The 12,119-nt window shown below is 36.9% G+C and overlaps 1 protein-coding gene across 2 annotated transcripts; it reads right to left on the bottom strand.

The window, feature by feature from the left end:
* Nucleotides 1-1,053: 1,053 nt before the first annotated feature.
* Nucleotides 1,054-12,017, bottom strand: LOC107839397 (flowering locus K homology domain). 2 transcript variants are annotated; one of them, XM_016682860.2, is made up of 7 exons: nucleotides 11,805-12,017; nucleotides 8,677-9,082; nucleotides 7,231-7,483; nucleotides 4,101-4,249; nucleotides 3,747-4,028; nucleotides 2,402-2,596; nucleotides 1,054-1,397 (listed from the first exon to the last, which is right to left on the bottom strand). In XM_016682860.2, the coding sequence occupies exons 2-7, from the start codon at nucleotides 9,070-9,072 to the stop codon at nucleotides 1,221-1,223; spliced, it is 1,452 nt and encodes a 483-aa protein (XP_016538346.1). In that variant the 5' UTR covers nucleotides 9,073-9,082; nucleotides 11,805-12,017; the 3' UTR covers nucleotides 1,054-1,220. The 2 variants fall into 2 exon arrangements, with proteins under 2 accessions (XP_016538346.1, XP_047250517.1); XM_047394561.1 differs by lacking the exon at nucleotides 11,805-12,017 and adding an exon at nucleotides 11,128-11,288.
* Between the last annotated feature and the right edge of the window lie 102 nt (nucleotides 12,018-12,119).

The raw sequence follows: 12,119 nt of genomic DNA, 5'->3' as shown, positions 1-12,119 counted from the left end.
TAACTGTTCATCCAAGTCACGTTCCCATCGAAAGCAAACAAACACAATCAGTGTATCAAATTGTTTGTTGAAATCCAAAGTAACAAATTGTTTCTTGAAATTTGTAACAGTTCGCAGATAGATATTTCATGAAAATTAACCATCTTTTCGCAATTTTTTTTTCCAAAAGGTGAACGACCACCTTAGTGTTTCTTAAGGTTCTTTGATTTAGTGTCGTAATGAGAATAATAAGAAAGAGAGCCACCGAATTATCTCATCAAACAAATACACTCGTCCAATCAAATTACGTGAACAATTTAAGGCGTGGCACTTATTACTCTTCCTTTCGCCTTTCTAAAGCCAAAGCCAATCGATTATTGAATTTCACCAAGTCAACTACCACTATCTGGGAATTTCCATGAAAGCAGGAGATTGATTAGCTATGGTCAAATCTCGCGATGGTAATCAAAGAGCATTAGCTCTGCTCCTGACCCCCAGATCGAAACGTTTCACTCCGGTGCTGCTTGCTGGTTGAGGTTGGGAGTATCTCAACTATGAATAAGAAGTCAAAGAAGCCCTAAATCCGCCTCTTACATACCTACCTTCCTAGATTAGCTAGTCAGGGCGAAGCCCTTTTCAGAGAAGAACTAAATTTTTGCTGTCATTTTAAAATGATGAAGTGAGGTGCGGAAGACGTCTAAAAAGAAGACGAGGCATGCACGCATAGAAAATGCACCTGATTTGTATAACAAAACACAACTGAAATTCAAGAGATTGCGTTTAAATACATAGAAAGAAAGTCTCTTGAGCGAGAGATTGCGTTTAAATACATAGAAAGAAAGTCTCTTGAGCGACCCCTTTGCTTGTTTCTTTTTACCCAAAATCATATCTTGGTTCCACGAAGGAACTTGACATAGCACCACCTAAATAACTACGGCTTGAGAATCAAATAGGTCGAGAAGAAAGAGTAAACGAATCAGTGTCTTTGTTGCTTTCACCATCATTACCGATTGAGCATATATGAAAAACAATCCAAAACTAACCGAGCAAATATGAAATTGAGCATCTTACTCGTGGAAAGAAAACAGAACAATAAAATAAGCATTTTGTAGATATAAGGTTGTAACGAGCCTAATGCATATAGCGCACTCTATCTATAGGAATTCAATGTCACTAGGCCTAAACGAAGAGTACAACAATACAAAACATTTTTGTTCACTTAAAATACTGATAAATCCAGTTCAATAGCCGTAATTGTTACCATACATTGAACCATAGCCCCCAGGTTGCCCCGGAATGCCTGCATTTGAAGGGGCAGAAGAATACATAGCAGCAGGAGGAGCTCCATAGGGGTTGTAACCTTGGTCAGCTGGTGGACCTGCCTGTGCCGGAGGTGCCCCAGCGTCTGCCATGAAATTCTGCAACACACAAATAATGTTTAAGATAGGACACAACAAGAATGAGTATTGGCTTAACCAAGAAATCGGGCTTAAAACGAAATGATTTTTAAGGCATCTTTATATATGTACTCGATCAATGACCCCTTAATACCAAATTCCTTTTGATCAGTAACATGAACCTCTGCATTCTGCTCAATTCCAGTCCATTTACTGCCTCAGATCAAGTCCTTGCTCATTCAATACCATCTTTATGATAATCACCGACTTACGGCAATTCCCCAAATTTAGCCTACATTGTTCCTATGCCTATCGGGAAGAAGGGAAGAGGGGGGGCAGAGATGAGGGAATTTCTTATGGCAACGGAATCAAGATTGCAATAGAGCATTGCCACTTCAAAAAGCTTCTTATAGAAAGATTTCACAGAGAACATTATAATTTATAACCAAAGCCCCATCACCAAACATAAGGGTTATCAACCGGATTAACTTGCCTCTGAAGTAAGGCTAATAATCATTGCAACAAAGCAAGAGTAGGCACAAAATGTGCTCATCTCCTTTACTTTCTCTCTGGAGCCTTCCAGTGCCCAAAGCGAGATACTCGTGCTTAACTTGTTTTGTATATCAAATCATTAATACCACTGCTGAGGTACTGCGCGTAGAATCTGAGCTAAAAGATTTTCAATAGAAATAGAAGCAAATTTCTTGGGTTGGGGAGGAGTGAAGATTTTGACCTGACGTTTGAAAAATGTTCCCTATTAGCAAGAGGCTTGAGATCTAGGAAATCCATCAGCAAGGTCTTTTACATCTGATCCCCTATAAATGTTTATATAATATTTTTGAACTATCATGGTAATTCTGGCGGCAGCAAAACCCCAAATTTGAGCTGAAAGGGAAAGAGGCTAAGGAGGTTGGGAAGAGCATTGTAGCATGTGCCACATTATATTGCAATCAGTTCAACAAAAAATGCAAAAGATTAATTAGAATATATAAATGATTTGATAAAAAGCCAAGAAAGAATTTTACCTGTATCAACTGTTGTGCTGTTTGCACTTGAGAAGCAGTTCCATTGATCTCAACTGTCATCTCCCCAGGAACTCCTTTTGTTTCCTGTATTGTAACAGTAGCACCACTAACCCGTCGGATGTAGCTTATGCTTGCACCATTTGTTCCAATCACAGCATCAGCAAAGGCCAGTGGGATCTGCATCTGCTGTGTAATCTGCAAAATAACGCCCCTCAAATAAAGCAAAAGTCATCATCACATGAATATTTATCTTTCTTTTTCCCATTTTTGTTTACAGCACTTCATCAAAATCATATTAGGTTTACTTAGGATGTCTAGCATTTGAATTGCCAAAACTTTTGCAAGCTAAAAAATATTTCTCAAGAGCCATTTCTTAATCTCAGCTAAGTATTCAATTGAATAAAATATTAGCGTAAGGCTCGTGCATCATGCAGCAATTCAGTTCCGCACCAATCAAATCAACAATGCTATGACAAGCCCTTACATTTGTAAACAGCTAGAAGGAAAAAAAATATCAATCAAGTTTTGCTTAGCCACCAAAGTACCAAGGCCAGTCACAACAGAAGCTGAGATAAACAAGAAAAAAAGATACAAGAGCAGGCAAAAAACAGGCCTAGAAAATCAAGTAGCCAATTGAGCACTCTCCGTGAAAAAAATACGAAATGAGTCCGCAAATTTGTTCTCCCTATGTCACATCTTACACAATCACTATTTGTGAAGTCAACAATTTTAACAATACAATATTATGATTTGTACACAAACATAATCCCAACCATGCAAAATTTCTTATTTACATAATTAAGAGATTTATGTCCGAATTCATACAAAATCAGACATGTTGATCCTCCCAACTCCAAAAACCTGTCAGGGAGTACTCCTCAAGAAATCTAGGAGTTGCTGCCCCACTAGCCCTGGTCAGCAGAACTACCTGGATATGAAATCCCCCAAAAAGCTTTGCCCTACCATCTAAGCATTGCTTGTTACGCTAAATGATCTGCATTACAGTACACCTGCATCCAGACTGCATTAAGGTAGGTACCCCACTACAATCTCTTCCCTGTTAGTGACGTGCATATTGTCTAACCCCCCTTCTTTTGGGTAATCCGCACCTGTCCCTTAGCACATGACAAACAGCCTTTTGGTTTCCTCCAACGGAAAGTTGGGAAAGAGATGGAGTTGAGGTGATTTGTTGACACAATTGAACCTTTAGCTTATTTCTAAAAACTGCTGAATTGTTTTTCTGGTGTAAAACAGCAAATAGAGATTTAACTAGCTCCATTAACACAAAGTCCAACCTCATTTTTCTTTAATACCAAATCGGAGTGTTTCTGGTAACAGAACATACCTGAGTAACAAGAGACGGAGCAGCTGGGTTGTTGGATGATGAATGCATCGACATTGGAGCTTCTCTTCCATATGCAGAAATGCCTTGATGAGGTTGTTTTTCCATAGGAGGTGGCATGTCAGGTGGTGGATAATAACTGTCATGTTGCCTGGATGGTGGCATGAAATGAGGACTACTTCCGTATCCCGGACCTCCAGCTGCGCTTGGTGGGAAAGCTTGGGGAGGAGGACCCCAAGATTGGGGAGGTGGCATGTGTTCCACTGGTGGATTTGGCATTTGCATCTACAATACAAAGAAGTTCCATTACAAGATGCTAAGTCCTGTCCTAAAATATCTAACTAGAAGGAAACTTACTTGCATCTCAAATACTGGGATTATGCCACGATCAACCAAAAATTTCCTCAGATGAGAAGCAATCAACTCAACTGCCTTGTGCACACCCACAGGTTCCCCTACTACTTCAACTACCCTATCATCTTGAAGTGCGAACATGGGAAGGTCCTCTGCAATGATATGCAAGCATCACAAGAAAGGAGTTAGCTCACATGACCTAGTGATTGAGTTCCTAATTTAAAAAAAAAAAAGATTGAACAAAAAAGTCCTGAAAGAATAGTTCATGATGAAAGTAGAGAGGCTACAGTACCAATTAAGGACCTCGCAATCTCCAAATCCAGCTGAACAATTTAACCACGGGAATTACCATATTAACTCCTTTAGTATTAAATTGGAGATTAAAAACATACACAAAAGGTATGTGATTTTTCCACATTCTAGTTTATTTCACATTTGAGCTTGTGACTTATCCAAATTCTAGTTTATTTCATGTTTGAGCTTGTGATTTTTCCACATTCTAGTTTATTTCATGTATGAGCTTGTGATTTTTCCACATTCTAGTTTATTTCATGTTTGAGCTTGTAATTTTTCCACATTCTAGTTTATTTCATGTTTAAGCTTTCCACTAACATGTTATTTCATGTTTTTTACCTTGATACCAATATGTGAAAAAGTTTTATTTTAATCTCAGATTTAAGGTTCCAATAGAAGGATGAGACCAAATTCAGTTGGTAAAAGTTCAAGTTCTGAAAAAACTTATAAGCTTGTCGAATTTTGATTTAGTGTGCTCAAGCCTACGCATACAAACAGTGCACATACCTAGAGTACAAAAAGATTAGAAGCCTCCTTGAGCTAGGAGGATCAGCACATGCTCTTGAGCCAAAGTGTGGAACAACGTAGTCCTACATGCAATGAGATGTAAGAGCTCCTGACTATAAATCCAAAATTAGACCAGAATGACCACAGAGCAATACCACAACCTTGGCATCAAATTCGTTCGGAGATGCTTCACAAATGTTTTCATTCATAATGTTTGCTTTCTTTCATTTGCAAGGAAGCGAAAGCAAAGATTTAAGTATGAAAACATTGGTGAAGCACATCTGAATGAATTTGGTGCCAAGCATCCCTTAGTATTTGACTTCCTTGTTCTTTTACATTTTGTTTATCCTCTTCCATCGTTAGTTTTGGAGGGTTAGGGAAGGGCAGGAGATAAACAAACAGTAGCATAGCAAAATATTTGTAATTACATCTTCCACAACATCCATATGGTTTTAACTTTTTGGTCAGGATAGAATTGCATAGCTGTGAAAGATTTTTGAAGAAACCACCTAGAGAATTTCATACTTGCTGTTTTTTACAAGTACATGGTCAATCCTAGATAACCAAAATTGGAAACCACGAGAAGGCCAAAATGGTCCTTCATCTTTGAGTAGAGATATATAATCATCCTTATCCTTATTCTTTTACATGCTGCATTAACAGTCATTGTTTACCAATTTGGTGTACCTTTAAGCTCTCACAAACAAGTGGTAAATTTTTAATGTGTATGCTCACCTAAAACCTTTTCTCCTCCAAAACCCACACCTCCTCTTTGTTTCCTATCAAGTCACCAGATCTAGCCCTAATTGTAATTAAAATCACTTTGTACAGGGTGCTAAAACAAACAAAGCTTTAAATACACATATACATATAACATACAACATATAAATTTTAATGAACGTGGAGATGGAGATTAAAGAAAGAAGTATGAGACTTGAGTTGTAGTCTTGCGTTCCTCTTTTCTTCTTTGACATTAATACTACCAGATTATAGATATGATAGCACATAAGATTCTATATCTAATATGTGTTGGCAATTATCCATTTTCTCTCTGTAATCCTCCTCCTCTGGTTCTCCCTTCCTTGGTCTAAATTTTTCCATGTTGAACATTCCAGTTCTCTTCTTTTCCTTAGAGGACTTTCAATACCCCAAGCTGCTAAAAATCATTATGCCCTCTTAAATTTGAGGGAAAACAGATCTTAAATTAGTGAGCTCAGTGAGATTGATATCTCCGTCAATAACAGTTAGTTAAAGGAGAGCCAAAATTGCATTAATTTAATAAACAATAGAACTGTTGGTGCACTGTTGGAAAAAACAATGATGGTTTTGTGTCTCTACCCAAAGATAAAAAGACTATTTTAAACCTTTTCTTCGGAGATCGCCATTCACAACAATTCAACTGAAGTGGTAAATTGCATTAATTTAATAAACAATAGAACTGTTAGTGCACTGTGGGAAAGAACAAGGATGGTTTTGTGTGTCTACCCAAAGATAAAAAGACTATTTTAAACCTTTACTTCGGAGATTGCCATTCACAACAATTCAACTGAAGTGGTATCACTCTTGCTGTTCAAATTTATGGTCATTCTTTTATCCTTTAATTAAGATAAATCATTATTTTTTTATCCTTAAATTAGATTTGTATGTAGATGCAAGAGTAAGTAGGGAGTTAGAAATCTAGTTTAGTCAACCCCTACTTTGAATTGAAAGATAGATCTTTTAATGTTTAAATGGAATGAGCCTAAATAAAGCTAAATGGATACAAAAGAATGTTCAAATGTAAATAATGTGTTGTGGCTTTTAGAATTTGTTGACTCCGGCTTTTACATAAAAGTCAATGTTTTTGTACAAATTTTGGATTCACTGGATGCCTTATAACGAAAGCATTACTTCATTATCAACAACAACCAAAAAAGGTGAATTACATAGACAACCCTTTAAGTTGTCCACAATCCACATAAGTAAAAAGGTGAAATACATAGACGACCCATTTTTTTGCTCCCATTCTCTTCCTCCGTGTTTTCCTTTAGCAAGAAACTCAAGACCCCCCCACCCCCCACCCCCTCCTCTTACTGACACTTCAAATGAAGCTAGAAGATACTAGTAACTTCATATACAACAGCATACCCAATATAATCCCACAAGCGGGGTCTGGAGAGGGTGATGTGTACACCGACATAGATAAGATAATTGATTGCAAAAGTATTGACTGACGTGCAGAACAAAAAGAAGAACTGAAAGGAGAAAGGGATGTCCCTCATACATGGGCTAGAATGGAAAAATTCTTTTTACTAAGATGAATGACAGATATCTAAAAAGCAAGGGAACGAACCTGTTCCAAGAACTCTAACAATACAACTGGATGCTTCTTGAATGGACTTGACGGTTGTCCCTTGTTTTCCAATAAGGCTTCCAGCCTGTGAAGCTGGCACAAGCAGCTTTGTCGAAACCTTTCCAGCTACAGTTGGAGGATGCTGAGAAGAATCATTCTCCAGCCCATCCACAACACGTCTATGAACCCTCAGAAGACCATCTATAGCAGGTGGAAGAGGGGATTCAGGCTCCTCCTTGGCAGATACCATTACCTTTCCACATCACAGCAAACCAAAATACAATCAATAACTACTTAACCATACTTAAGCAAAAAGTTTTAACTAAACTGCAGCAATACAAGCTTCAACATCATGAATTTAAAGAATGTGTGTTCTCTTCCATTACTGATACATACATCCATATAAAGTAAGTTCTCTGTCATTATTTTATATACATAGATATATAGAAAAACAGTATATTCTCTTTTCATTAGTATGGCCCGTACTCTAAGAAATGTAAAAGACAAATATTAAATTATTCTTATTAGAAGATGCACATATTTAAAAAGTGGTTTGCAGAACTGAAACATGTTAGGCGCCCCTGGTCCATCATGGAGACCTTTGGATCTAGAAGAAAGTTGCTCTATATGATATGCTTTGATGCTAAATATTCTTGAGCCAAATCATCTGCCTTGCTTCTTTTTTTGAGAAGGAAACATCTGCCTTACATCTATGTTGGGTCATCCCAGATTGTTTCCCTTTTCAGACAATAAAAGCTTTTTCTTTATTATTCTTGATACTTGTGCATAAGATTACAAAATGCACTTCCATATGTGAGTCAAACATTCCAGAGAATCTGTCAGTTTTTACTTCTTTATCAACATAACAATTTAGGAGCTGGCTTATGACCTCAAATTCAGTGTTAGTTGCTACTAAAGGATAACCATCTCAATACCTATATCCTAGGGACTGCTTGAAACAAACATTACAACCTTCTCATTTCACTTTCCACCAATTACCAGATGTCCCCATTCACTCTCAAACCCAATGGCGGTCACCTGTATAACAACTAGACTTATAAAATACTTACCAACTGCGACCAACTACGCAAGAAGTATTAATGGGGAAACATTAGTTAGACATGTGCACATCCATCAAAGGTTAATTTCACTAGGAAATATCATAAGAGAACGAGATAGTAAGGAAGACAAATAACAGCAAGACGGAACTTTCCAGAACCGCTCGAACCAGTTCTTTTATCTGTTCTGGAAGTATATTTTTCCCAATCCATTGTAACTTTTTTTTGGAGGGCAGAAGGGGGGAACGATACAAAGTTTTTTAAAGGTAGAAAAGGAAAAGTGAGGATTATAAAGCAAGGCTACAAAAGGCCACAGAAGAAAACACGGTGAATTTGAGAAGTATCTTGTCTACAAACATGTAAAAACAGTAAAATAGGTGGTACTTACTGCTCTCTCAGTAGTCCCTGGAGGACCATCGAGAACCTTAATACGAGCTTTTGATTCTTCAACAATTTTTTTGATGAACTCTCCTTTGCGTCCAATAAGGCCCCCTACTTTTTGTGAAGGGACCAAAATGCGAAATACACTTTCTCCAGGCCATCCTGGCCACCTGTCACCACCACCTCCAGTAGCAGCAACATTTTCTTGTGCTTGTTCTTGTTTTTGTTCCTGCACTTGTTCCTGTTCTTGTTCTTGCTCTTGATCTTGCTTCACCTCAAGGGGAGATGGTTCTTCTTTCACCTCAAGGAGTAAGTCCTCTGGTACTCCCTCGTTCTCATGTTGATTAAGGCTTTCATCAAGTTCCTCCAGAGTCTCTTGTTTGATAAGATCAAGTTCCTCCATAATCTCTTCACTGTAAAATATAGATAATATTGTCAAGGAGTTGGCGCACAGGTATATAAAGAAAGGTTCCACAATAAAAAGTTCATAACTCAACAATCTTTTTCTTGATCAGTTCATCAAATAAAAATTTTAATCAGCACCACCAAAACTAACACTAGTCTTACTTTTGCTAACCATGTCACCCAATAAAGCTCATAAAGCTAAGTCACCCAATAAAGCTCATAAAGCTAACTTCATAATACAATAGCAGCAAAAAATAGGTTTAACTTCTTAATACAATAGCAGCCAAAAATAGGTTTAACTTCTTAATACAATAGCAGCAAAAAATAGGACTTCATTTTAAGCAGCAATATCTAAACTAGGAAGTCACTTTAAAACTAAATATTAGGAAAAATGGTTTCTCTTCCAGGAAGCTGTGTGCTTAAACTGTAAAAGAAGTTCCATAGGGTTCACCAGGCCGACAGCAAATAAGGATCGTTGTGGAAAAAATTTCGCAGATACTTCAAAGTGAACCAAGTTACAGTAACAAATCAAATACCTTAAACGTGTCATGTTTAACATAACAGAAGTTAGATCCCATTATTGCATTATTAGAGAGCACAAAAAAGATCAAATCCTAGAAGAGGAGCTATGAAGTTACAACCAACTCTGTTGGAACTGTACATCATTCATTAGAAATTGGTCTTGGAAGTAGACATACTGTTTTATTCAAAAAAAAAAAACACTTCTTTCAAGTATACATACTTTAAACTCCATGATCAGAGAATGAATGCCTGCCCCTTTCCAGTCTATCAGAACATAGTGCCCATTTCTCTCAATCAAATGTTTATAGCATACTACTTAACACAAATATTACATGGGACCCAATTCCTCATTTCCAATGAAAATTATTCGCTTTTCTAGTTCGCGCTATAAGAAATGACTAAGTAACCAGTGACTCCCCTTAACATTTAAAAACAAGATAGCTCTAGCTCAAGATAGTTGTCTCTATTTGCATCTTATTCTGTTTTCCTCCTTAATGTTGATAAATGTTCTGAACATGCATCTAAGCGCAGGCATCTTGTAAGCTACAACAGTTTTCCCATTTTTCTTCGAAGGAACTATAGCACAAAAGGTAAAAGGTAAAACAGAATTGCATCTTAGAACAAGACCCAGCTATCGTATCAGCTCTACCAAAGCTCTCTTCGTTTGTACTTCTCCTCGTCTATGAGTCTTAAGCATTGATTTAGTCTAACCTAATATAATCCAAAACCCTATTAGTCTAACTTAATATGAATGATGAAAAAATTTAGTGTTACAGAAACTTACATAGTTTACCACAAAATTTACTAGTATAACAGAACTACGTGATGATTCTTTTGAATACAAAGCTCCAATATCATCAGATACAAAATACAGTCCAATAAAAGATTTAGTTTCAAGTAGCTTTTCCACCCACACATGTCCTGAATGGAAACCTACCACTCTCACATATCCCTTCTCTTTATATAATTACTGTTACTCTTATTACTCTTACCTGATTTCTTTTCCGTATAGAACCCATAAACCAAACTGACCTTTAAAAGTTAAAAACTATAATGAAATCCCACCATGAATCTAGTATGAAGAGATGTGCACCTTCACCCTGCTCAAAAGAGATTGACTAATCATTGTTTTCCTCTTAACTCCACTTTCTCTAGTGTCCTTTTAACAAAGAATTCAGAAGCCATAGACAAGGAACTTAGAGTACAAGAAAACCCCCATCAGAAAACTAATACAAAAAGACAGCCACCACAACTCAGTTTCAGCAATACCAAAAATAAAACTGAGCATAAATGACAGTTCAAAACCATTTTTCACAATGCAATAGTAATTCAAACCAGATAGAACTTCAAAATTGACACAACAAACCGCAATCACAAATTTAAACAAGTAGACAGAGTAGCGAGCTAGTTCAGATGTTACAAAAAGTAAGCTAAGACAAAAAATGAGAATTCAACACATAAAGCGACACTAATTGAAAAGGAGTACCAATCACTCCTAGCCATCTACCCAAACCTTAGTAGATAGAGTTACCTAGTACTTGTTGATGGGAGGTGGCAGATATCCCGTGAAATTAGTTCAGGTGCACGAAAGCTTGTCCGGACACCCCAACACGATGGTTACAACAACATCATACCCAATGTAAACCGACAAGTGGGGTCTGGCCGTCTGGGAGGGTAGAGTGTAACATGTGTTACCCCTACGTCGTAGATATAAATATAAAGAGGATGTTTCCAATAGACTAAAATTAAAGAAGGTGTTAAGCACCTTTCGAAGACACCCGGACACCCCAGTTATTAAAAAATCCAATACCAAAAACAAAAAGAGCTTGAAACTTATACCAAAAATCCCCCGCAAAACAACCCTAAACAGTTCAACAACTACCAAAATCACAACACACAACATGAGAATTAGAACATCAACACATAATGCAATAACAATTAGAGAGCTGAAAAAGAGCAAAAATCTCAAGAAAACAGCGACCCATCAAAAATTAAGCAAAAAAATCTCAAGAAACCAGTGACTCATCAGAAATTAAGCAACAATCTCTCAAATTACCAAGCGAAACAACATTATAAACAAAGAATTAAATGTATACCCATGAACAAGTACAAAACTTTGAACCAAAAAAGGAACAAACCCAACATACCTACAAACCCTAAAAACATAAATAATGAAAGTACATATACAGTTGGATTAGATTTACTTACATGGGGTTTACAGTGAGACTTGAGAGACGGAAGAAAACACTAAGTTGTTGAACAACAAAAGACTTGGTACTTTCGCTTCGACCAAATTTAGGTTTTGCTCTGCTTTGTTGGAGTATATCTTGTTTATACTATGTGTTTTCGAAATCTCATATTGTCATTTTATATTGCTTTTTTTGGGGGTAGGGGGGATGGGTGTGGGGATTGTGTATTTATTCTTCTTCACCATTTTTTTTTTTTTTTAAAAAGGGGGTAAACTGCAAAATAAAATACTAGGTCTTTTTTGCCCTTGTATTTTGTTATTACCTCAAATGAAAA

This window comes from Capsicum annuum, chromosome 8, assembly GCF_002878395.1.
Source record: "Capsicum annuum cultivar UCD-10X-F1 chromosome 8, UCD10Xv1.1, whole genome shotgun sequence".
Taxonomy (NCBI): domain Eukaryota; kingdom Viridiplantae; phylum Streptophyta; class Magnoliopsida; order Solanales; family Solanaceae; genus Capsicum; species Capsicum annuum.
The sequence above is the reverse complement of the archived record's forward strand: the minus strand, read 5'-3'. Positions and strand labels throughout refer to the sequence as shown.